Genomic DNA, 26,863 nt, shown 5'->3' with positions numbered 1-26,863 from the left:
TAATAATCAATGTTTATTGTACTGATGCAACTCACTATAAAGTGTTTGTTTAGTGTGTTTCTTTTTATAAGAAAAATATATACATTTTTATAATAATATAATTATAATTTAGAGAGTTACACATCTGGTCTCTCTTTTAACAGCCTTTTTGTAATTGAAATCTCATTTAAAAAAACACTTGAGATGTAGAGAACATTTTTGGGGGATAATTTTCAAAGATAATCACCCAAGGTGGCAAGTTGTTATGCATTAGAGGGTTAACATTTCTGTAAAGTACATCTAGATGTTGTTTTCTCTGTAGTGGTTGTAATTGATGGTTTGTGGGTCTTTATGTGGGCAGTGTGGGTGTCAGAGTAATGGACACATCGTGGGTGAAGGGCAAAAGTTCCTCTACACTGGCACGCAAAGCCTCATCCACGCCTCCCAGCGCACAACCACCAGGCTCTCCTGCGGACACCCTGATCACTGAGCAGCCCGGTGAGCTGGCCACATCTCCAATCCCCACTCCCCCTCCTGGAGACAGGGGCAGGTAAAAAACACATGATTTCCATTATCTTCTACCTGTTTTCCATTGTCATTTCAATGTACTGTATATGCATTTCACGGTAGAACTAGTTGCATCAACTAACTTGTGACCTCATTGTTTTTCATTGAGCAATTAACTCTTGCTTTTCCTGCATTTGTGTACTAACATCGTTTCCCCTGCTCTTCCATGCTTTCCTTGTTCAGTCTATCTATAAATAGTGTTTTTTTTTTTATTATTTTGTTTTTTACATACAGTTGAGCAGTTAGTATGGCCACGTACACACTGCAGCTAAATACGGTTGTCAGTTTAATAAGTGTTTTGAGTTCTTCATCCTGTTTTGTACACACAGACTTTAGTTGTGTGACATCTGCATTTTGCAACCAAATTAACCGCATTTACATTAAACAAAACCAAACTCAACAACTAGTTTTTGTAACGGATTTAAAAGCCCATGCAAGTTAAATTGATCAAAAGTGACAGTAAAGACATTTATAATGTTACAAATGGCTTCTATTCGATTTACATTTCTGTTTTTTAACCTAAATCAAAGAATCCTGTCAAAAATGTATCATTATTTCCACAAAAACAACATTTTACAGCATATTAGACTGATTTCTGAAGGATCATGTGACACTCAAGACTGGAGAAACTGCTGCTGAAAATTCAGCTTTGCATCAGAGGAATAAATTAGATTTTAATGCATGTTAAATTGGATTTTAAATTGTAATAATATTTCACAGTATTACAGTTGAGGTCAAAAGTTTGCATCCCCCTTTCAGAATGAAAGTGTTAATTATTTCACCAAAATAAGAGGGATCATACAGAATGCATATTGTTGTTTATTTAGTACTCACCTGAATAAGATATTTCACATAAAAGATGTTTACATATAGTCTACAAGAGAAAATAATAGTTGAATTTATAAAAATGTTTTAAATTTAACATGTTTTGTCATTTGGGAAAGCATGTAAGTATCTTCTGTAGCCTCTGAAGGCCAGTACTAAATGAAAAAATATGATATTTCGGCAAAATAAGAAAAATGTACACATGTCTATTTTCAAGTTTTCATCCCCCGGCTTAATGCATAGTTTTTCCTTCTGGAGCATCAGTGAGTGTTTGAACCTTCTGTAATAGTTGCACTCAGTTGTCCTCAGTGTGAAAAGATGGATCTCAAAATCATACAGTCATTGTTGGAAAGGGTTAAAATACACAAAAATGCTGGAAAACCAGCAAATTTGTGGGACCTGAAAGATTTTTCTGAAGAACAGCGGGCAGTTTAACAAACAAAGGAACTCATGAACAACTATCACCAAACAAAAAAACACAGCTAAGGTAAAAACACAGTATTAGGAATCAAGGGGATGTATACGTTTGAACAGAGTCTTTTTTATCAATTATACAACTATTAACAACTATTATTTTCTCTTGTGGACTATATGTAAAAATTAATAGTACACATAGGATATTATGACACATAATAATCCAGCGCCATTACAATACAATTACAAGGGACGTCAAGTGTTGCCGAACTGAATTGTGGGTCCGTTGTATCGCGTCACTGGCGTTGCTGCCGGCAGAAGTTGAAAACTTTTAAATGTTTCCAGCGCCAACACAGGTGTCAGTCAATCAGATCACCTTATGCAAAAATATTAGTGCACACTCTAGCCAATCGTGTTTGGGTCGCGGTCCAAACTGGATGTGAGTGGCTGTCATCACTGTGGCGGTTACATCACTGCAAAGCTTCAGACATGCCTTCTGTCAGGCTTCGACAGTGACGCCTTATTTGAATTGAGCCACACTCAACATAGGGCTGCACAGTTAATTAAAGGCTATTGTCCTGCGCAATTTTTCAGTAAAGCCAGTTGTGTAATCTCCAGTAAATCTCCAGCAGGTGATTTCAGATGGAGCAGCATTTACTACACAGAGACGTAGTTCACTAACATGCTACGCTAAATTGCATTCCCTATCGCAGACTATTTAATCTCACGATTTTGATATAGAAAGAAATCGTTTGCAATAATGACAGCTGTTTGCGTAGCTTCTCAGTGAACTACGCCTGTGTGTAGTAAATGGTGCTACATCTGAAAGCACATGAAAATACCACATTTAATAACATGTTTTTACTCAACTCACTTCATAATGTCATTTGAGTGTTTGAAATAAATCCTTCTGTGAGAGAATGTGTCTTCTTGCACAGAATAAGGCACACAACATATTTCATTGTATATTAAGCAGTGAAAACGGCATTGCATTATTATATACTGTATTATAAGGAAAAGAAGAAGAACTCAGATAAACCATACATTGTTGTAGTCGTGTGTTTATTAGTCACGTTGAATCAATGAAAGCAGTTAAATCTTTTGTGTCTTCTTCGGGCATATTTGGCATTTCTGCACAAGAGCGCCCCCTGGCCTTCGGATGGAGATTTACTGCTGATCACAGAGCCGTACTTCACTGAAAGATACGCACGACAATCGCAGCTTTTGCTTAATCGTGATTGCGATTTCATTTCGATTTATCGTGCAGCCCTAACTCAACATCAGAGAGCGCCCTCACACAGAAAGTCCACAAGCAAGACTCATAGAAGTGATAGAACAAATGTGACCCTGGACCACAAAACCAGTCATAAGGTTAAATTTTACAAAACTGAGATTTAAACATCATATGAAAGCTCAATAAATTAGGGGCAGTCGTGGCATAACGGTGAGAGAGTCGGACTTGTAACCTAAGGATTGCGGGTTCGAATCTCAGGTCCGGCAGGTGAGACTGAGGTGAGACCCTTGAGCAAGGCACCCCTCCCCGGGCGCCGCAATATGGCAGCCCACTGCTCCAGGTGTGCGCACTTGGATGGGTAAAATGCAGAGTACAAATTCCCTTCCCCCTTCCCCTTTTTATGGGGCAGCCGTGGCCTAATGGTTAGAGAGTCGGACTTGTAACCCAAAGGTTGCAAGTTCGAGTCTCAGGTCCGGCAGGGATTGTAGGTGGGGGGAGTGAATAACCAGCACTCTCTTCACACTCAATACCACGACTGAGGTGAGTCCCTTGAGCAAGGCACCGTTCCCCCAACTGCTCCCCGGGCGCCGCACCAATGGCTGCCCACTGCTCCTGGTGTGTGTTCACTACTGTGTGTGTGCACTTGGATGGGTTAAATGCAGAGCACAAATTCCTAGTATGGGTCACCATACTTGAGCTCACTTCATCTCCTTAAATAAGCTTTCTATTGATGTATGGTTTGTTATGATAGGACAATATTTGGCCGAGATACATCTATTTGAAAATCTGGAATCTGAGGGTGCAAAAAAATCAAAATACTGAGAAAATCACCTTTAAAGTTGTCCAAATTAAGTTCTTAACAATGCATATTACTAATCAAAAATTACATTTTGATATATTTATAGTAGGAATTTTACCAAAAAATCTTCATGGAACATGATCTTTACTTAATTTCCTAATGATTTTTGGCATAAAAGAAAAAACAATAATTTTGACCCATACAATGTATTTTTGGCTACTGCTACAAATATACCCCAGCGACTTAAGACTGGTTTTGTGGTCCAGGGTCACAAATGACTTTCCAGGAAACCCCTTATATGTACAAAGTCGTAAAGCTGATGCTGTAACTGAGAAAGAAATGTTTTGTATGATGAAACATGATGAGAATCAGCACACGATTATAACGTATGGCTTATCTGTGTTCTAGCCATCTCAGGTATTTTCATATGGATAATTTATATTTTTTTAAGCAATGTATCGCTGTAATAAATACTGCAAAGTAAGAATCAGTTCACAGAAAGAAGTTATTTCAAACACTTGATCGACTTTTAGTCTCTTTACTATAGATTACTATAGATTTCACAATATATAGTTATCGTGAAGAGGAGACCAATGAAAAATCTGATAACGTGACAGCCCTAATTTGAACGCAGTTGTCACTTTTGCAGTGTGTACAGGCCAATATGATCATTCAGTGTGGTTAAACGTCACAGTTTGGTAGGATTGATCTCATGAATGTAAGACATTCTTGCTGTGGCTTCCTACTCATTCAGTTTCACTAATAATCAACCCATAAGCCCATATGCAAATCATACATTAATGAAGCGAAGGTCACGCCATGGTTCAGTCATTGTATTTAGGGTTCGCAATGGCTGATGATTTGACTGGCTTACCTCCCCCCCTCTGACACTCTTTCAGGCAATGAAAGGGTTTTTGTGTCTGTGTTTAACTGCTCTGGGTTTTCACCGTATTTAGAGACCTTGGTTTTCAGCGCTAGCTTTTGTACAGCATATTCACCAAACTCCCTCTGATGTTTGGTTGTTCGAAGAGATTTTTTTCTTGCCTCGGTGCAGTGCGCAGACACAAGGTCATTTTCAGTGTAATTTTCTGTTTTCTTTTTTAATTTTAATGCATTGCTGTGCTTTCTTCCTAGTGGAGTCGGATGGCGCCTGTTTTTTTTGTTTGTTTTTTTTGTTGCTAAGCTTGCTGTTTGCTAAACCTGTCGCTCATTGCCGTGCGCTAAACTGGCTAAATGCTCAAACATGCAGACCAAAGGATCCTGAGAGTATTATCAGCATTGTGTAACGCTAGCGAGCCACAGCTGGAGCTACACATCCACTTTCCTGTTGCGCTGTCATGCGTGTGCAGTTGACCAGAGCTCTCTCTCCTGTGTTTGCTCTTTATTGTTTTCAATATCTGCAGCTCAGACGACGTGTCGCCCAATCGGCCGGATTCCTCACATGTCTATTCGTCCCACGTGGAGGAGCGGCCACCCCCTCCGTACCCTTCCTCATCCTCCCATCCCGGCCCTCACCACTTCTACCCCAAGCCCCCTCCCTGCGCTCGGCCCGTCGCCCCCGGCCCCGAGTCCCAGCCTCCCGGCTCCCCGCCTCCACCCCTGCGCTGGGCCGGCTTCGGCCCACCCCTTCCCCTTCCCCAGCCACCCCCTTCCTCTTCCTCCTCTTCCTCCTCCTCCTCACTCGATATCAACTCCAACCCCAAGCCTAGCTGCCTGCACTTTCCCAAACACGGCCCCGTGTGTGACGCGCCGCATGCCGCTCCGCCTGACGCCAATGCCTCGCCCCTCTACATTAAAACCCCTCTCGTGCTGACCCGCCACGACGTGTCCCTCGGAAACCCCCCTAGCCTCCCCTCCTCCGCCCCCCCGCCGTGGGCTGCCTGTCCATGTGCCCGCGAGAGAGGACCCCCCAGGCTGACTAGGTAAATACCACCTGCCTGCGGCCAACCCGCCTTCGCAAAACACACTGTGACGGCCATCAGGGCTCCCCACACTGTCTGAGCGCTCACCTCAGATCACTCCATACTGGCTCCCACTTTTCCATCTTGTTTTTTGGAACTTGCTTTGTAATGTTATTGCTTTTTCAGTCCCATCACGCAGATTCCGTAACATTCTCATTGTCCGGGGAAGCCTGAGGTTGCCTAGCAACTGAGGATGTTACTGGCATTTAGTGAAAGTGGATCCTTCAAGCAGAAATCAGTGCTGTCATTGAGATTTATGGGTTTTGTTAATATTTTAAACCTGTTCTTATTTTAATTTTAGTTCAAGTTTTAGTCATTTTGTTTTAAGTAGAATTTTTAAAATATTTTTATTTCAGTTTTAGTTGTTTTAAATTAAAACATTGCTTTGGCAGCTAGCTGAAATAAAAAGGTTTTATTGAATTGAAGTTAACGTTAACCTTTTTTTGAAATGGTTTAAGTTTCAGTTTTAGTTTGAACTATAATAACCCTGGTAAAAATAAATACATTGATGGAGCTGCATATGGTGACATGAATGTATTAGTCATATTTGATGTGCATGAACATTAACACCAGCTCTGTTCTGAATCCTAATGAGCTGCCCACCTAGATGTCTATTTAAGACTCCTCAAAACAATAGGAAATAGATTTATAGTGGCCTTATGAGATAGCTTTGAAAATTAAAGGGATAGTTTGTCCAAAAATGACAATTCTGTCTTTAATTACTCACCCCAATGTTGTTCCAAACCTGTAAGCCCTTCGTTCATCTTCAGAACACAAATTGATATTTTGATGAAATGTGAGAGCTTTCTGACTCCGTTTTCTGGTGCCGTGGCAATCATAGAAACCCCCTCAAGAAAGAAGAAAGCTATTGTGTTTACAACTGTGATGAAGAGTGCTTATCAGAATCAACTAAACGCTTTATTTTCAATAGTAGCGAAATTTTTCAAGTTCTGTCTATGCAGGGTCAGAAAGGTCTTGGATTTCACCAAAAATATCTTAATTTGTGTTCTGAAGATGAATAAAGGTCTTACGGGTTTGGAATGACATGAGGGTGAGTAATTAATGACAGAATGTTAATTTTTGGGTGAACTATCCATTCCCAAAATCATTTGCCGTGATAAAATCTGATTGCCACTTGCATTTACTCAGTTCTTAGAAATTAAAAAAAGTAAAATGCATCCATTCTGATAATATCTGACATGGAGCACTGCACGGATGACATATTTTTGTAGGCCATCTCATAAGTTCACATTTCCCTTGTTCCCTTGACAAAACCCTAATAGGGGTGACCGACAAAAGTTTATGATTTATACACGGTAATATTCGCTAAGGAGTTTTGAAGCCTAAATACCTTTGTCAGAAGTAAAAAGCTTCTCAAATCAAGGAGTGTTAGTTGTATGGCAGTCTATGTAAAGGCGGCCGTACACGGTGCGAATTCGGACAGTCGGAAAACCGTATGGTCACGCACACGTCACGAGTGACTTTTTTTACGGACGCAGTGGTACACGGCACGATTTTAAAACCTGCCGATTTCCGAGGCAATCACATTCTGAGAGGAAGGCTGTGTATAATATACTGTGTATGTACTGTTCAATAAAACTGCTCTCTGTCTATCTCATAACTGCATATAAAAAATATGAGCTGTGATACTTTGCTACACATGCAGGAACCGTCTGATCACCATTGCGTGTGTACACTCGTTGCAAACTTGACAAAACTTCACCTCTACAGCAGTGCTAACAAGCATTAAATTAAAGACATTGGAACTACAATGCTACAGCACTGTACAGCATTGTAATGTATGTTTTAACCTAGTATTATGCACGTCGAGGGGGCTAGTTGGCCACCACTATAGCTAGCAATAGCTGTAGCAAACAATAGGTGATCGATCACCGATCGATACCTCATACAGCGCTCGCTGTTCTTGCCAAAGTTCAGCGAGGTTATCCTCTTTCTCAATAGTCCAAGTCACCGTGTGGCGCTGTCATGTTCATCTTCTTCTGTGGTTTTCTTTAGCTTCTGATTGGTCATTTGCAGTTTGCTCAACAAATCAGCTCGTTCAACAGCACACATGTCACGTCTTCAATCCGACAGCTCCCGAAGTTTTTTGACATGTTTAAAAATGATCGTGAGGTCGTGAAGTGCTCGTATGGCACTCTGCTCGTCTCGTAAGTTGTCATACACCATACGAGCCCCGACCATACGAGAAGAGACGATTCCCTCCGATAACCACAAAAATCGCATGCGAGCTCATACGACCTCAAAAATCGCACCGTGTACGCCCGCCTTAAGTGATTGTTTAAAGGGATAGTTTGCCCAAAAATAAAAATCATGTCAGTAATTACTAACCCTCATGTCCTTCCAAACCTGTAAGACCTTCCTTCACCTTCTGGACATAAATTAAGATATTTTTGATGAAATCCGCGCGCTTTCTGACCCTGCATAGACAGCAATGCAACTGAAACATTCAAGGCTGCTTTGTTTACAAGCAGAGGTCAAAACGTTGGCTCCTATCAGCTGACACCTAGGAGAAGAAATAGTTTTTGAAAAATAAATAAAGTCTTAATTTGTTTTCTTTGCTCACAATAAGAATTCTCGTAGCTTTATAAAATGAATGTTAAATATCAAATGGACTATCTTAACGATGTTCCGACTAACTTTCTGGGCCTTGAACTTGTCAGTTGTGTTGCTGTCTATGCAGGGTCAGAGAGCTCTTGGATTTCATAAAAAAATTTTTTATTTTTGTTCTGAAGACAATTAAAGGTCTTAGGAATGAGTAATTAATGACAGAATTTTCATTTTTGAGTGAACTATACCTTTAATTGGACATAAATTTGAATAGTACGGGTCGATATTTTTAGTCCCTGACTTAGTTTTCCCTGAAGACAAAAACTGCGTTTTAGCAGCTCACTAGATTTTGGAACAAAGCAAGTGAAGTCTAGTTAATAGGGCCAGATAAAATGTAATCTTTTATACAAGATTTAAGTCTTCCCTACTTAATAACCATCTGAATTTAAGAACTCTAAAGCCAGATACACTGGTAAATCATCATAAGGCTGAAACAATTACCAAAATCAAATTAGAATTCAGGGGTTTCACAGCAATGTAGGCCATAAATTTAATTGAGGTGGGAATTGTGTATACGAATGCTCTTTTTTTGGACCATCAGTCTCCTGGGTTCTTTAAAAGGTTGCAGGAATGTCAGTGGAATTATGTGAATTCCCATCGCTTGCTGAACATACCAGCAGATACCATCAATGCAATAAAGATCAATCCAAGATCTTTATTATGAGCGCTTAGCATCAGTAGAGCCAGTGTTAGCCATTCTACTAATGATGTTGACTGTGTATTGCAACAGCACAGGTTCCCCTCCCCATCAACCCTCATGAGCCTTCATTCAAAAGTCGCAGGGAACTGCAGAGATTGAGTCATAGATGTGGCGGATTCATTTCAAGCGTAGTCACATAGATGCAGATATTGCAGCATCATTCTCTGCATGTCTGCACGGATATAGATGTAGAGGACTCATGTGTGCACGTAGATTTATCTTCTCCAGAGTTGAGCGGAGAGGCGCCTGAATAGAGCTGTCAGAGTGAAAAACAAGCTGCACATGCTCAGTTATATTAAAGATACATGCTGCGTGTGTGTGTGTGTGTGTGTGTGTGTGTGTGTGTGTGTGTGTGTGTGTGTGTGTGTGTGTGTGTGTGTGTGTGTGTGTGTGTGTTTGCTGTGCAAGGACACTCAATCCCTGTCCTGCTGACGTGCATGAGAAACACTCGGTGTAAATCCACCTTCACATGTCTTTGAAAAAAAATCACATCACATCTATATGAAAGCAGATTTTAGTTGGATGTTTAGGCAACAACAAAAATGTAACATCTAGTTTGTCTCCAGTTTGTTTACGTTTTTGTAGCTCAACTGGTAAAGCATGATGCCAGCAACACAAATGTCATGGGTTCGATTCCCAGTCAGTTTAGTCAATAATGTGATGTTAAGATGCAATCAGCAGGGTGTTATTTAGCACTTTAGTCGCTGTTTTTAGTTTCGATGATGGGGGAAGTGAGGGGTCCTTGCACGCTGTCAGTCGTTAATGATACAGTGGGTGCAGACTGATGGCAGGTAGTCATGTTTGTCTCTCTCTCCAGCACTCTGAAGAGCAAGGAGCTCTCTCCTGTGATTGGCCACAAGGCTGTGCAGGCATCAGGAGCTACAGTGCCCCCTGTCAGCGGTCAGCAGAGCAACAGCCAGTCTCCCCACTCTGCCGAGCACAGTCCCCACACCTTACACAAAGGTTCGTCTCACTGGGATTCCTATTTAATTCAATCTACAGATGAAATCCTCTTTAAACCTGGTACAATGTCTGCCTTGGGTGATCGGATCCAACATACAATTGAAGTCAAAAGTTTACATACACCTTGCAGAATCTGCAAAGTGTTAATTATTTGACCAAAATAAGAGGAATCATACATGCATGCTATTTTTTATTTAGTACTGACCTGAAGATATTTCACATAAAAGATGTTTACATGTAGTTTACAAGAGAAAATAATAGTTGAATTTATAAAAATTACCTTTTTCAAAAGTATTTGTTAAGTGATAGTTGTTCATAAGTCCCTTGTTTGTCCTGAACAGTTAAACTGTCCACTGTTCTTCAGAAAAGTTCTCAGGTCACACAGATTCTTTGGTTTTTCAGCATTTTTTTGCATTTGAACCCTTTCTAACAATGACTGTATGATTTTGAGATCCATCTCGTGAAAAGATTGATCTCAAAATCATACAGTCATTGTTAAAAAGAGTTCAAATACACAAAAATGCTGAAAAACCTGGGACCTGAAGGACTTTTCTGAATAACAGCAGGCTGTTTAACTGTTCAGGACAAACAAGGGACTCATGAACAACTAATTTTTCATAAATTCAACTATTATTTTCTCTTGTGGATTATATGTAAGTGTCTTCAATGTGAAATGTCTTATTCAGGTCAGTACTAAATAAAAAATAACATTTTGCAGATTCTGCAAGGTGTTTGAAAACTTTTGACTTCAGCTGTTTATCACTTGCTATATCAGTATGTGCTGTGTAATTGCACCCAATTTTCACCTTAGCACTTTGTATCTGTGATCTGATGACCCGAAACAAATGTTAATACCAGGTGTAAACAGGATCGTAGAGTAAAGGTTACTTGAAAGCATATTTAATTTTGTCTTCTCTCTCTCTTTATAGCCTCTAAGAAACTAGCCCCTGTGCCACCCAAGGTTCCCTACGGCCAGTCGGGGGGGATGTCAGACCAATCCACAGGTCAGCCGTCTCCGGTTAGCCTGTCCCCCACTCCCCCAAGTACCCCCTCCCCATACGGTTTGGGCTGTCCCCCTGGACACGCGCCCACCTCCTCCCCTGGCCAGACCCCATTAGGGGGACCCCATTCGTTGTCCTCGCCGTCCTCTCTGACTGGTACGCTCACAAAGTCCCGACCCACCCCAAAGCCCAGGCAGAGACCCAGTCTACCCCCTCCCCAGCCACCCACCGTCCCCCCTACGGTCCCCCAGCCCCTGGAGCAGGGTCTACTTGACGGATTGTCCCCCGGCGAGAGCATGTCCACAGGTAAACATGCCTCAGTGGCAACATCACAACTGGGAGTCCAGCGTCCCTCTCTCAAACTGTCTGTCTCTCCGTCCTACGCAGGCGATGGACTTTAAGGAGCCAGATCCCCTTATGAAATGTGAAGACTTAAATATGGAGTGCCCATAGATACAGTTGCCTTTGATATACTATGATAATTATTTTTGAATACCTAGGATTATATTTTAGAAAAAAAATGGAGACAAAGGGAATTCACTTTAAGCCCAGGGACATACTGTATATATTTTACTACAAAGTGAAGTGTGTAATTTTTGCACCACCAGTGGAATTGTAAAAGTAATGACTTTCCCTACAGATTTTCCACTGACTCTTCTACTCCACCTCAAACAGCTAGTCTCGCACCAATTTTATCCCATTACTTGAGCCAGAAGTTGTTGGATGTGTCGGACCGCTCAAACAAAGCAAGCAGTGTTTTAAAAGGGCCACCGAGTTTACATTCTTCAGGGTGTAAAAAAGGGTCAAAATTGGCAAACACTTGTTGAAAATTGTTTACTCCAATTAGATTGGCTAGCTTTACATTTAACTTTAGGGACTGAAGGTATGGTCATATACAGTTGAGGTCAAAAGTTACATACACCTTGCAGAGTCTGCAAAATGTTAATTATTTTACCAAAATAAGAGGGATCATTCTCAATGCACAAGTGAAAATAATAGTTGAATTTATAAAAAAGACCCTGTTCAAAAGTGTACATACACTTGATTCTTAATACTGTGTTGTTACATGAATGATCCACAGCTGTTTAGGTTTTTATTATTTATTTATTTTTTGTGATGGTTAAAACTGCCTGCTATTGTCCAGAAACATCCTTCAGGTCCCACAAATTCTGTTTTTTTTTTTTTTTTTTTGTGTGTGTGTATTTAAACCCTTCCCAACTATGATTTTGAGATCCATCTTTTCACACTGAGGACAACTGAGGGACTCGTATGCAACTATTACAGAAGGTTCAAATGCTCACTGATGCTTCAGAAGGAAACAATGCATTAAGAGACAGGGGTGAAAACTATTGAAGCTCGGAGTAAATTTAACATATTTTGTCTTCTAGGAAACATGTAAGTATCTTATGTAGCTTCTGAAGGGCGGTACTAAATGAAAAAATATATATTTACGCAAAATAAGAAACATTTTCTGTTCAGAAGTTTACAACCTTGGCTCTTAAAGCACCGTTTTTCCTTCTGGAGCATCAGTGAGCGTTTGAACATTCTGTAATAGTTGCATTCCAGGTCCTCAGTTGTCCTCAGTGTGAAAAGATGGATCTCAAAACCATACAGTCATTGTTGGAAAGGGTTCAAATACAACAAAAACGCTGAAAAACAAAAAAATGTGTGGGACCTGAAGGATTTTTCTGAAGAACAGCGGGCAGTTTAATTGTTCAGGACAAAGAAGGGACTCATGAACAACTATCACTAAATACAACTTAAATGTGATTGATTATCTGGAACTTTCAACTTTTAGGGATGCAAGTGCAGTCTCTTTTACTTTTGTTCAGTGAATTTTCACAGGCAAAATCCATTTGTTTCAATGGGAATCAGTGGTATCAGGAATATCCAGGCCAGAGATATCCAGACGCAAATTTCGCAAAGGGTTTAAACTGGTCACGCAGAAAAAATTGGCGAGCACTTGGTGAAAATCGTCAACTTCAAATTAACTGGTAGCTTTGCTTTTAACTTTCAGAAGTACACGTGTGGTCACACTTTGGCAAGGATAAATCCAATTGTTTCAGTAGGAACTATACATTAAGGTGAAAGATTTTCGCACACAGATTTCGTAAGGGATTCAAATTCGGGAAAAAACTCGAAAGGGAAAAAATAGGCAAGCACTTGCTGAAACATTCAACTTTCAGGACTGAAGGTGAAAGTGAAAGTTGTGACAATTGCCAGGTATGGAAACCCATACTCAGAATTTGTGCACACGCACCCGGAGCAGCACTCATGGAGCAATTGGGCAAGGGTTCGGTCAAGGGTTTGGTGTCTTCCTCAAGGGCATCTTAATTGTGGGTATTGAGTGAAAGATAGTTCATTCACTCCACCCGCCTACAAGTCCTGCCGGTACTAAGACCAAAACCCGCAACTTCTGGGTTACATTTGCGACTTTTTAACTCAGGGGTTTCCAAACTTGGTCCTGGATGGCTGGTGTCTTGCAGGGCTTAGCTCCAATTTGCCTCAACAAACTGGAACTTTCTAGTATACCTAGTAAGACCTTGACTAGTTGGTTCAGGTGTTAGAGTAGGGTTGGAGCAAAACTCTGCAGGACACTGGCCCTCCAGGACTGAGTTGGAAGACCCTGCTCTAACCATTAGGCCACAGTCTGCTCAGGTGCAGTCACATTTGCCATTGTTCTTCAAGTTTTCTCATAAAGGGTTGCTCACGTTACAAACTGCTATGTTGAGCAGACTTCATGCCACAAGTCAAAAGTTCTGGCTACATGAGACTGACCTAGAATGAAGCATTTACCATGCAAATAATTACACACTTCACCTTTAAAGTTCAGTATGAGCCCTAGTTACTTTCTCAGCTTCAGTGTGAGACTGTGTTTCTCTAAAGTAAGGTTCTGTGGTCTTTGTATCATTCTAGTGGCCCGCTGTATGGCACTGATTGTATGTTCTCTCATGTGAGGCGTGTCTGTCAGTCATTCTCCTGAGCACTGATTGATGTATGACTCTTTTATCCCCTGTCATCGTTGTGCACCTTGCAGCTGTGTGAGGCCAGGGACTGAGTGTGGGCTGAGTGTGAGGGGGACATTTAGGGTAAGCCAGAACCTGCTGTGCCCGTGCCATAGCCTCATCTCACACCGTCTGGCCTGGTGCTGTGGCTGAATCTGGGGCCTCTACCGCAGCCTTGCTCTCTGTCTCATACCGTAACACTTCCTTCTCCGGCTCTGTCATTCTCTCCCAGTCGCGGGGCTCTCCTTGGCTTCTTCATTCTGTCAGTGTAGTCTGTGCATGGTGTGAGACTGGTCTATGCATGGCTTACGGCCTTACTTTTCCCGAGCAACATCACACATTTGCCAACGTCGTCGCTTACGAAGTTCATCTCAACGCCTCCGGCCCTGACCTCACATCGTGATTCATTCCCCCTCCCAAAATCCCCACCACTGCATAGGTGGGCCCAGGTAAACCCCAACCAAACTCTCTTTGAGTCAAGTCCATCGCAGGACAACGGTACAACTCTCTGCCCCCCACCAGTCCTTACTACACCATCCGCGTCCATTTCATTCTTACACAGGGGAGGTCATCACAATCAGATACAGTCCACCAATCCACATAGTCCACTGACAAGGTTCTTAATGTTGCCACATCTTCAATTTGCACTCATCTTGTTGTCTATGTGTGGAGTATTTTGTTCATTGTGGTCAGTGTTGGGGGTAACATGTTACAAGTAACACGCGCTACAAGTAACATGCGTTACAAGTACCATAATGGTATGTGTGCATATTTCTTGTTGAGTATCAAGTAAAGTAACGTGTTACTTTTTACATTTACGCTGCGGTAGTTTTTCAAACATGTAACAGGTTTAGTGCTGTTTGGCAAATTTTGGCAGAATTTCCCATAAATATTTTGCAGTAGGTTAAAACTGGTTATGAGGATTTGTCACATTGATCAACAGAAAGCTTCTTGGTTTTTGATCTTGGTAATGTGTTACTTTTTAAACTTATGCTATGATAGTTCTTTAAACAAGTAACACGTAACAATAACAGCTCACAAGTACAGTAAGGATAAAAATTATTAGATCCCTGGCTGTTTTTGTACGTTTGCCCGCTGACAAAGAAATTACACTCTATCATTTTAATGGTAGGTTTATTTGAACAGTAAACAACAGAATAACAACAAAAAATCCAGAAAAACGCATTCAAAAATGTTTTGCATTTTGATGAGTGAAATAAGTATTTGACCCTTTTGCAAAACATGACTTAGTGCTTGGTGGCAAAACCCTTGTTGGCAATTACAGAGGTCTGATGTTTCTTGTAGTTGGCCACCAGGTTTGCACACATCTCAGAATGGATTTTGCCTCACTCCTCTTTGCAGATCCTCTCCAAGTCATTAAGGTTTCGAGGCTGACATTTGGCAACTGAAACCTTCAGCTCCCTCCACAGATTTTCTATGGGATTAAGGAGACTGGAGACTGACTAGGCCACTCCAGGACCTTAATGTGCTTCTTCTTGAGCCACTCCTTCCTTTGTTGCCTTGGCCGTGTGTTTTGGGTCATTGTCATGCTGGAATACCCATTTACTACCCATTTTCAATGCCCTGGCTGAGGGAAGGAGGTTCTCACCCAAGATTTGACGGTACATGGCCTCGTCCATCGTCTCTTAGATGCAGTGCAGTTGTCCTGTCCCCTTCGCAGAGAAACACCCCCAAAGCATAATGTTTCCACCTCCATGTTTGACGGTGGGGATGGTGTCCTTGGGGTCATAGGCAGCATTCCTCCTCCTCCAAACACAGCGAGTTGAGTTGATGCCAAAGAGCTCGATTTTGGTCTCATCTGACCACAACACTTTCACCCAGTTCTCCTCTGAATCATTCAGATGTTCATTGGCAGATGATAACTTCAGATGGGCCTGTACATGTGCTTTTTTGAGCAAGGGGAACTTGCGGGCGCTACAGGATTTCAGTCCTTCACGGCGTATTGTGTTATCAAAAGTTTTTTTGGTGACTATGGTCCCAGCTGCCTTGAGATCATTGACAAGATCCTCCTGTGTAGTTCTGGGCTGATTCCTCACCATTCTTATGATCATTGAAACTCCACAAGGTGAGATCTTGCATAGAGCACCAGGCCGAAGGAGACTGACATTTATTTTGTGTTTTTTTCCATTTGCGAATAATCGCACCAACTGTTGTCACCTTCTTACCAAGCTGCTTGGCGATGGTCTTGTAGCCCATTCCAGCCTTGTGTAGGTCTACAATCTTGTCCCTGATATCCTTGGACAGCTCTTGGGCCATGGTGGAGAGTTTGGAATCTGATTGATTGATTGATTGATTGATTGATTGCATCTCTGGACAGGTAACAAACTGAGATTAGGAGCACTCTTCTAAAGGGAATGCTCCTAGTCTCAGCTTGTTACCTGTATAAAAGACACCTGGGAGCCAGAAATTGTGCTGATTGATAGGGGATCAATTACTTCAAAATACTTTCTCTCTGTTCAAATAAACCTACTATTAAAATTATAGACTGATCATTTCTTTGTCAGTGGGCAAACATACAAAATCAGTAGAACAAATAAATTTTTTCCTCGCTGTAACACAGAATGGTAACAGTGCATTAGTAACGTTAATTATCTGATACACTTGAAAACATCCAATTACAAGTAACTCATGTAAAGCATCTTTACACTGTTAAATGAAGGCTCTAAATTCTGTTGCGGATAAATGGTATACTAAAGCAAACTTAAAATCTGTAACAAACGTGTTACAAACTGACACATGTGTAATGTATTGTTTCCAGCAATTGTAATCCCTGTGTAAAAATGCTTATGCAGTCTGTGTGACATTTGAATATCCATAAATGCGGTTTCATGCTATATTTGTTGTTGCGGGCAAATCATGTCAGGGGACAAATACTTATTCACAGCAAAATGACCTAACGACATCTACAAGCCAAGCTGGAAACCACTGCTTCCATTCTAGAAGACAGTATCACGTTGGCAAAGTATCACGTTACTTTCCATTAAAGAAACGTAACCAATCAAATTAGCTATTTTTTGGGAGCCTTGTACATGTAACGTGTAACATTCCCCAGCACTGATTGTGGTGAACTGTTGATTCTGTAAAACTGCAATAAGTTTTATGTAGTACTTTCTTTTTAATATGAGCATAGCAGAGATTTTGCACTGAGGCAGGACAGATTTCATTTCAAATGAAACGGATATTTTCACCTTCCTCCCCAATGGCTCAGTGTAACAGAATCCCTGTGCAGAATGCCAGGAAACAGTCTGATGTGCCCCTCTCCTGCTGCAAAACGCATTCAACACCCTTCGCTGACTTTGCCTCTAACAGTGGTCTGGGAACTGAAATTGCTTTTTGCTTTCTCTCTCCCTGTGTCGTTTTCAACATCCTCATCATCGCCATTTCCATCATTTCTTTCTGTACTGTAAATCTGTTTTGTCTCTTTCGTGGCCATCGCTCTCATTTCCCATGATACTATAGCAGATCTCTTCAGTTTGGAAATTCCCTCCATCAACGTCAATCTGGACAGCCTGTTGGACGAGTTCAGGGTCCCGTGTCGGAGCTCCTTTGCCATGCTCAGCTCTCCGGAGGGGGAGTCCGTGTCCGAAGAGGAGGGCCAAAGCACCACGCTATGACCCCTGAGCCCACCCAGCAGCATGCCAGCCTCGCCCAGAACCCATCCAATCCTACTGAGGCCCAACTGGAACCCCACCATGGCCAAACCCTGAGTAACGGATACTACATGAGAGACTCGATAAGACACCAACCACACAACAGGTGCCATAAAAAAAAGCAACAGAATGGATTTCGTTCAAATTGCCACTGGAGGAACCTGGAGTTTTGTGTTACGATTCCTATTTCTCTCTGAACGATTCTGTCTGTTTCATTTTGTTGTTGTGTTGTTGGTTTCGTTTAAATGGGATGTTTTTATTTCTGCCTTATCAGAGCTGCAATTACAATACAATGCACATAGGAAGCAGTCTGCTGACTTTAAAGGAACCTCAAACACTTTGTCTTGCTGGAGGATTCGAACTGAGACGCACCCTCATGGTATGAGAGTAGGCCGTCTTTGTTTCCCTACAGGGTCCATGCTATGCTCTTTATAGATGACTTGGTGGCATATAGCATGTTTAAGTCTAATTTTGCAATGCTGAGGTCTTCTTTCTTTCTTTCTTTCTCAATGTCTTGAACCTACACTAATCACTGCTTTAGCAATCCAATCCAGTTGACCTTTCGCTAAGTCCCGCCTTAAATTGCTACTGACCAATCTGGTCTTAGCATCTGTTGATGCCCATTATATCATCAGACAAGTGATTATTTCTAACGTAGATCTATGGATCTACTTTTAAAACTATCAGAGAATACATTCAACTCTTTCTTGCCTATAGTTCAAAGAGTAGAGCACAGTGCTAGCAATGCCAAGGTCATGGGTTTGATTCCCAGGGAGAGCAAAAACCGATAAAATGTAAATGTGTCGCTTTGGATAAAAGCGTCTGCCAAAATTTGTAAATATAAAAATAAATGTTATATAATGTGTCCTTAAAGGGAACCCCAGGTATTAAGACTTGAATGGCTAATAATACGAGAATGTCTCTTACTGAAATATGTAGTAGAAAACCCATGAAAGATTTACATTCTTTAAAAAATCCACATTGTTTTATACATATTTTGGATTATGGGTAGTGTCATTATTTCAGTGATGTCAAATGGTTGCACTCGGTGAGCTAATTTTAGACATATTTTAGTCATCTGAATTGTTTTACTTTTAGTCTAGTTTTAGTCACCTAATTATCACAAGATTTTAGTCAACTAAATCTACAGTAGATTTAGTCAGCTAAAATCTAATGGGTTTAGTTACAGTGTAATGCATTTATTAAGCATTTCTCTAAAATGACCAAGCTTATATCCTGACAGATAGATCAATAGGCTACGATACAGTTTAAATGTAACATTACGCATCTAACCTCCTAACCACTCAGCAGATTTGTTCTGAAAGAGTCTCTTCCCAAATCATCCCTCCCTAACTTTTTTGTCTCATTTTTATTTGCTTACATTTTTTTTTATTATTAAACCAATGCCGTACCATCGTTTTTTTTCCCCACAATGAGTCTATAAACGCCTCGGATATCAAATGAAATCGACAATGAAAAACTTCTGCAGTCACATTTTTACATCCTGCCAGGATGGCATCTAGCGTTTCTTGTCTCTGCCATTTTTAAGCTCTTTCAGTAGCTGTGGTCTACTAAAAGCCACAAAGGATTCAGGGCTGAAGTGGACAGAACAAAGACGCAGGTCTTTAGGAAGTTTTATTCGTCCAAGGGCATCTTCCCAGTCTTCTCTTCTTATCACTAGGAAAACAGTGAAGACTTACATCGCTTCTTTTGTTGCCCTTTGGTTGAAAATTACAACCAAAAGCCACACAATGTGCCATTGTCTCAGTATTTTATTTGCCAGGTTGTGTTGCGGTAAACGCGTAACAGGTAGTGCCAGTAGCTCACCAAGTGCAATTCACGCTATTGAAATAATGGCGCCCCCCATAGTCCAAAATATGTATAAAACGATATGGATTTTTTAAAATAACACACATTTTTAATGGGTTTTCCACTACATATTTCAGTTAGAGACAACTATGTTATATTATGCCAAACAAGTCTTAATACCTGGGGTTCCCTCTAACCGGATTCAGTCATTCAGTCAACACAAACTGAGGGGGCGGGACTTAGCAGAGAGTTATTCAGTTCAACATTTTGATTGATACGTGCATTTATCTGTGACAGAACGTTGTCAGAACTTTCTGAAACGCACATAATACAGTAATAGAAACACAGTGACAACTGCTGCAGTAAAGTGTATTTTCTTAAAGGGCCAATACAATATAATGCAGTACCTGAAAGCAAGGTAGGAAACCCAGGGTTCCCACAGTCATGGAAAATATCAGGGAATTTAATATAAGCTTTTAAAATCCCTCTACCAAATCATGGAATTTTCAAGGTTCTGTACATATATAATTTTTTTCAGTTCTAAAGTATAGCAAATCTGCTCATAGAAATTCATTAGTCAGAAAGTGTGGGAACCCTGGAAATCTCAATTTCTCTCCCTTTACCTGCAAAACAGCAACATTGCTTATGTTAAAATGGGTCACTGCAAACACTTTCCTGCATAAAATGCTTTTGGCAGCCACTACTGAGTTCTGTTCTAAAGCACTGCCTTGCATTTTCTGTTGTCTTTCCGCACCCATATGCCCTCCAAAGTGCTTCAAACGCAGTGCCACACAATCCCTTCTGTATATACCAATACTGTATATAAAGATGTGTAGATAAGTGTCAACGAGAGGACAAATGTAAAGGCAGATATGAATTATATATTCATAAATGTGACATGCCATATTTATCTTGTATAGAAATAATGTTCTAAGTATTATTTTGTCCCTGAACACTTTTTGTCAGGTTCACATAGCAAGTGAGTTTTTTGCACTTTTGTAAGCCATGAACTAGATGTAGAAATACGAACGCAGACGTGGCAGAAGTTTAGCTAGAGTTACTCCCAAGAGAGATTTTATCCCTAAACCGACCTCATCGATAACAGCCTTAATCAACAGCATAAATCAACTGTATAGCTACTTATTATTATTATTATTATTATTAGAAAATATATGAAGTCAACAGATTACACTAATCGTATAACAACGGTTCAGTCTTAGTATTGCGTAGAATCTGGTAGATTATAAATAAATACAGTGGCCCCAAAAAGTTGTAATATGTGCAATCTGCAAATAACTTATTAACTAGCTATTTCTTCCATTTACATTTAGTCAGCTGGTGAATTTTATGGCAAGCCGTTTTAGCCTAAAATATACTAAGGGTTACTCGTCATAATTGCATTTTTACAGATCTCTACAACAGAATTTTTACTAGTAAGAATTTCAATTAGAGAGCTCTACAATTTAATTCTTACTAATAATTCCAATTACACAGCCCTCTAATTTAATTATTACTAGTAAAAAATGCAATTACAGAGCTCTACAATTCAATTTTTACTCGTGAAAAAACACATTAAAGATATGTTTAATTGTAGAGCTGTGTAACTGAATTAAAGAGCTCTCTAAAGAGCTTCAGTTCTTACTAGTAACAATTGAATTAGAGAGCTCTCTAAATGGAATTCTTACTAGTAAAAATTGATTTAGAGAGCTCTATAATTGAAATTGTTACTAGTAATAATTGAATTAGAGAGCTCTCTAATTGTAATTGTAACTAGTAAAAATTGATTTTGAGAGCTCTCTAATTGGCATTGTTACTAGTAGGAACTGAATTATAGAGCTCTCTAATTGAATTGTTACTATTAAAAATGCAATTACGACGAATAACGCATAGTATATTTTAGGCTAAAATCGCTTGCCATATATATCTCCATTGACTTCTATTCATTTTTATTTACAGAGGTCTACAATTGAATTATTACTAGTAACAATTACAATTAGAGAGCTTTCTACATCAATTTTTACTAGTAAAAATTCCATTTCTCATTCTCATTTACTAGTAAAAGTTGAATTGTAGAGCTCTGTAATTGCATTTTTACTAATAATAATTAAATTAGAGAGCTCTGTAATTGGAATTATTACTAGTAAAAAACACATTAAAGATACGTTTAATTGCAGAGCTCTGTAACTGAATTTTAGAGCTCTCTAATTCAGTTCTTACTAGTAAAAATTTATTTAGAGAGCTCTCTGATTGTAATTGTTACTAGTAAGAATACAACTGTAGAGCTCTCTAATTGTAATTCTTACTAGTAATAATTCAATTGTAGAGCTCTGTAATTAAAAATGAATGGAAGTCAATGGAGACATATGACTAGTAAAAATTCATTTGTAGAGCTCTCTAATTGGAGTTGTTACTAGTAAGGATTGAAATTGGAATTTTTAGTAGTAATAATTGAATTAGAGAGCTCTCTAATTACAATTGTTACTAGTAAGAATTTAATTAGAGAGCTGTCTAATTGGCATTGTTACTAGTAAAAATTGTATTTGAGCTCTCTAATTGAATTGTTACTAGTAAAAATGCAATTACGACAAATAATGCTTAGTATATTTTAGACTAAAACGGCTTGCCATACGAGCGCTGTAATTAAAAATAAATGGAAGTCAATGCAGACATACGACTAGTAAAAATTCATTTGTAGATCTCTCTATTTGGAATTTTTACTAGTAAGAATTTAATTAGAGAGCTCTTTAATTGGCATTGTTACTAGTAAAAATTATATTATAGAGCTCTCTAATTGAATTGTTAATAGTAAAAATGCAATTACGAGGAGTAACGCTTAGTATATTTTAGGCTTAAATGGCTTGCCATACGAGCTCTGTAATTAAAAATAAATGGAAGTCAATGAAGACATATGACTAGTAAAAATTCATTTGTAGAATTGTTACTAGTAAGAATTGAATTAGAGAGCTCTGTAATTGAATTTTTACTAGTAAAAATTGACTTATAGAGCTCTCTAATTATAATTGTTACTAGTAAGAATTTAACTAGAGAGCTCTCTAATTGAATTGTTACTAGTAAAAATGCAATTACGACGAGTAACAGTTTTTTTTATATTTAAGGCTAAAACGGCTTGCCATAGAATTTTAGCGGATATATGAGGTGATTTCCTCACTGATGTCGTTTATCACACGAACATACTTTACCTTACTTTTTAAGGCCACTGTATTAGCATATCTCGCCATAAAATCAATGGAAAAAAAATACAGATTTTATAACGTGGCAGGGATTCTTTCCGAAAAGATATCAGGCCCTAGATCCTTCAAAGTCTCACTGCTTTTCCCCCGATGCCACACTGAGATGGCACATTTGTTTCATGGGTAGACGACACTACGAGACTACTGGATGCTGCAGTTTCTCTTGTCTGAACTTGTACAAAAAGCGCAGGACTTTAAGGTCAAACAGACATTAGCTCACTTCTGTCCCGTGGAAGGAATGGGCACAACGAACCGTCTCCGTTCTCTCATACGAAGGACTACTTCCAACGATGGATAGCCATGGCTCGTTTCTCTCTCTCTCTCTCTCTCTCTCTCTTTGAATAAGCATTAGTGTACGTCAGGGACAAAATGACTTTTTTTGCTGAAATCTGTGATATGCCTCAGTGTGTGTTCTTGATGAAATATAGTTACTGATTATTGGTGACTGAGTTCTAGTTGTAGTGATTACACAATGATAATTGCAAGTGCCCTCACATTCAGTATTTATAACCTGAAGCTAACGGCGAGTTTCGTGCGTACGTGAGGTTCCGTCTGTGCCGTTTCCCGCGGTGTTCTGTGAGGAGGCAGTCGTGTCTGTTTCGAGTGTGCTGACTGAATGTGATTTCGCCTTTACTTTGAAGTGCACTAGAGTAAAGGCCTTATAGCAGCTGCAATAGACGCATGGTTTATTTTCTTTATAAGCGTGACACTTTTGCTCATCTCTCTCTCTCTGTTAGCGCTCATAATGAATGCTTATGTTGTTGTTAATGAAGGCGTGAGAGGGTTTTATACAGTAGCCTATGTACATGCATTCTCATTCCGGTTCAATAATGCATTTATCACACGGAGAAAATGCACAGGTTATGTTATCTTAATGTGATTTGTAAATTAAGATCATGAGATTTGAGTCTTAATTTACAGGTAATTTAGATGTTTAAGAAATTGTGAATGGATGTAATAGCCATGATGGAACTTTTTAAAGCTGTTGAATTGTACATACGTAATTTTAACTGATGATTTGACCCACACAGAATCTGCACAGGCTATATTTCACCCCAAAATCAGCGGCTTTACTTACTAAATCAAATGATTTTCATGATGATTAAGCACAATATCATTCCCAAATGTCATTTTCGCAAAAATAATACATAATATGTGACCCTGGACCACAAAACCAGTCTTAAGTAGCATGGGTATATTTGTAGCAATAGGCAAAAATACACTGTATGGGTCGATTTTTCTATGCCAAAAATCATTAGGATAGTAAAGATCATGTTCCGTGAAGATATTTCTACCGTAAGTATATCAAAACTTAATTTTTGATTAGTAATATGCATTGCTAAGGACTGCATTTGAACAAGTTTAAAGGCGATTTTCTCAGTATTTAGATTTTTTTGCACCCTCAGATTCTAGATTTTCACATAGTTGTATCTCATCCAAATATTGTCCTGTCCTAACAAACCTTAAATCAATGGAAAGCTTATTTATTCGGCTTTCAGAAAATTTAAAAAAAATACGCTTATGACTGGTTTTGTGATCCAGGGTCATATTTATGTACTACCATAGTAGTATGTATTGTACTTTACTGAAGTTTATTTAAATAAAAACAAAACTTTGTATAATATGAACTTTTAATGTAATGAAAATCCAAAAAAAAAAGGTCATTTTTATTTTATATTATTTTTTTATTTCGATTTTGGAGTGAAATGTCCAGACCTGGACCTGTTGTTGTAATGCTTTTCATTGCATTTTATGCACTGATTGTGGGAAATCAGTACAAAATTTAAATGGAAAATGTGTTCAATTCTTATTGAGCACTGTAAGCATTATCATACAAGTCAAAATTTAAATTAAACCAACAAAAGGCAGTAATCTGCAATGATATCTGCAGGCACAGACTCCATACAGGCCTACTAATGAGTTGATTTCAAAACTTCTCATATTACTTGCTTGAATCAAGAAAATACAATACAGTACAAAAATACTACCAATTATCTTTTTAAAATAGGATTTGTAAAATAAAACAGTCATCTAATGCACCAATTACAAAGATATAATTTGTGCTGATGCATTTATTTCTTAATCTACCAGACATTTTCAACATGAAATGATGCGTTCAGAAAGAACTAATTATACAAACAAGCCACAAATCTGTTTTAAACAGTTATAACGGTGACAAACTGAAGTGTAGATTTCTCATCTTTTTCTCAATCATCTGTTTTAAACATTTATAGGTTGTTATATCACCCATTTACATCATCCTGCGAAAGCCAGCAAGTTGCAGTGACAGAGCATGCATTTAGATATCCGCACGTGTGTTCATTAAAACATTACCAGATAATAAAGGGAGTCACGATGAACCAGGGATGTGTGAACAGGTGATTCAAAGGTGATAAGTTGATCAGTGCACATTGTCCAACAGTGTACAGCCCTCTCTTCACCCCCGCTTACCGAACTAATGTACAAATCTGCCTGTAAATCACCCTCCTCAGCTTAGCATATCAGTGGAAGAACACAGTCTGTACTGTGAAGCCTGCCGCAGTCCTTATCAGAATGTCAGAAATACATAGATATATATTAAACTCTACATTTGTAATACTTCTGGTCTAAGTGCTTTTGTTTGCTTGTGTGTTGTTCACCTCCAACTGCTGCAATAACTATGTCTACATCCTGAAATTATATAAGGGAAAACAGGAAATTGATCAAAAAAGTAAAAAGCTTCAAACTATGAAATCAAACATTTATAGTTCTCAGAAATTCTGTTCACTATAGGCTGATTTTTTTTTTTTCGTCTACTACTTTGGAAACCAAATAATATGGACTGTGTAATTCATATTCATTTTCTAGCCCTATAATCTTAAGGCCTGTTCACACCACGGATGATAACTATTAAGATAACGATAAAGATGTAGTTCTAAAATCATGGAAATCAAATTGGAATCGCTAACGCTATCTCACGACAAAATGTATGGTGGCTAAAACATACAACCTCACTCATACGATTTGTCTAGAGTCTAGACCCTATACTCTTAGAAGAAAAGGTTCAAGAATGAACCTTTTGAGGTGCCTAAGGATTGCAACTGTGGGGGAACCTTAAAAGTTCATTTTTGAACCTTTTTGATAGTTGGAAGTTCATATTTGAACTTTAAAGTTCTTTTTTGAACTCCAAAGGTTAGGTGTAGGGGCAGGGTTAGAAGGTACGAATTTATACAAACTGGAGAATAAATTGGAAAACTCTTAAAATACATATGATTTAGGAAAAAACGTACAAGTGAAGCCACCAATTAGCCACCTTCTAAAATATGTACAAACTGCCATGAGATCGGGTTGGAATGACTTTCAGAACATTTTTTTCCAGCTAATGAACAATAAAAACAATGACACCCAATCAGAATCAATTCTGCTATTGCTATTAGCTGGTCAGCAGGCTGGTTTTAGAGGGGTTTTGGCCACTTTCCCAGCCTGGTCAGGCTGGGAGACCACCAGCTAAAACCACTTCCAGCTTAAACCAGCTAAGACCAGCCAACCATCCTAGGCTGGTTTTAGCTGTTTTTTTTTTCAGCAGGGTGAAGAAGGATAAAAACAATAACACCCAATCAGAATTTAACCTGCTATGGCATGCTCAAGAATGTATATATTGTTTCCAGCTGATGAATGATAAAAAAACAATGACATCCAATCAAAATCAATCCTCACTAGCTCGAGAATTTAAAGCGGCAGACGAGCCTTCGCTTAGAATAAACAGACAATATCATCCAATGGAGTGGATGCTAATACTTATCTTATAGATATCTATATAGTTATTGTTGGTGTGAACAGGTATTTAAGGTGCAGTCACATTAGCAACATTTCAGCAGGCAAAAAACTCAAAAGTCACTTTTAAACCAAGCAGCTTTTGGTTGGTCAGCGCTGTGAATCGGCAAGATCAACTTAAAAACTATTGAGAAATCTGCGTGAAGAAACTTTCACCCTCAGCAAAATTCACAGTCACGTAAATTATCATGGACCGTTTTCACATTTCTAGGATCCTCAGAAGAGGAAGTCGTCATAGTTGGG

General features: G+C 39.2%; 1 protein-coding gene across 1 annotated transcript in view; it reads left to right on the top strand.

The window, feature by feature from the left end:
- Positions 1-25,405, top strand: part of arhgap44a (Rho GTPase activating protein 44a) — a 54,731-nt gene extending 29,326 nt beyond the window's left edge. Inside the window, exons 19-23 of the mRNA XM_073829498.1 lie at positions 341-529; positions 5,222-5,740; positions 9,925-10,070; positions 11,000-11,377; positions 17,557-25,405. Coding sequence (XP_073685599.1) covers positions 341-529; positions 5,222-5,740; positions 9,925-10,070; positions 11,000-11,377; positions 17,557-17,711 — 1,387 coding nt within the window. The 3' untranslated portion in view covers positions 17,712-25,405. The remainder of the gene's footprint in view (positions 1-340; positions 530-5,221; positions 5,741-9,924; positions 10,071-10,999; positions 11,378-17,556) is intronic.
- Positions 25,406-26,863: the final 1,458 nt, after the last annotated feature.

This window comes from Garra rufa, chromosome 1 (assembly GCF_049309525.1).
Source record: "Garra rufa chromosome 1, GarRuf1.0, whole genome shotgun sequence".
NCBI lineage: Eukaryota > Metazoa > Chordata > Actinopteri > Cypriniformes > Cyprinidae > Garra > Garra rufa.
This window is presented reverse-complemented; position numbering and strand designations above follow the sequence as displayed.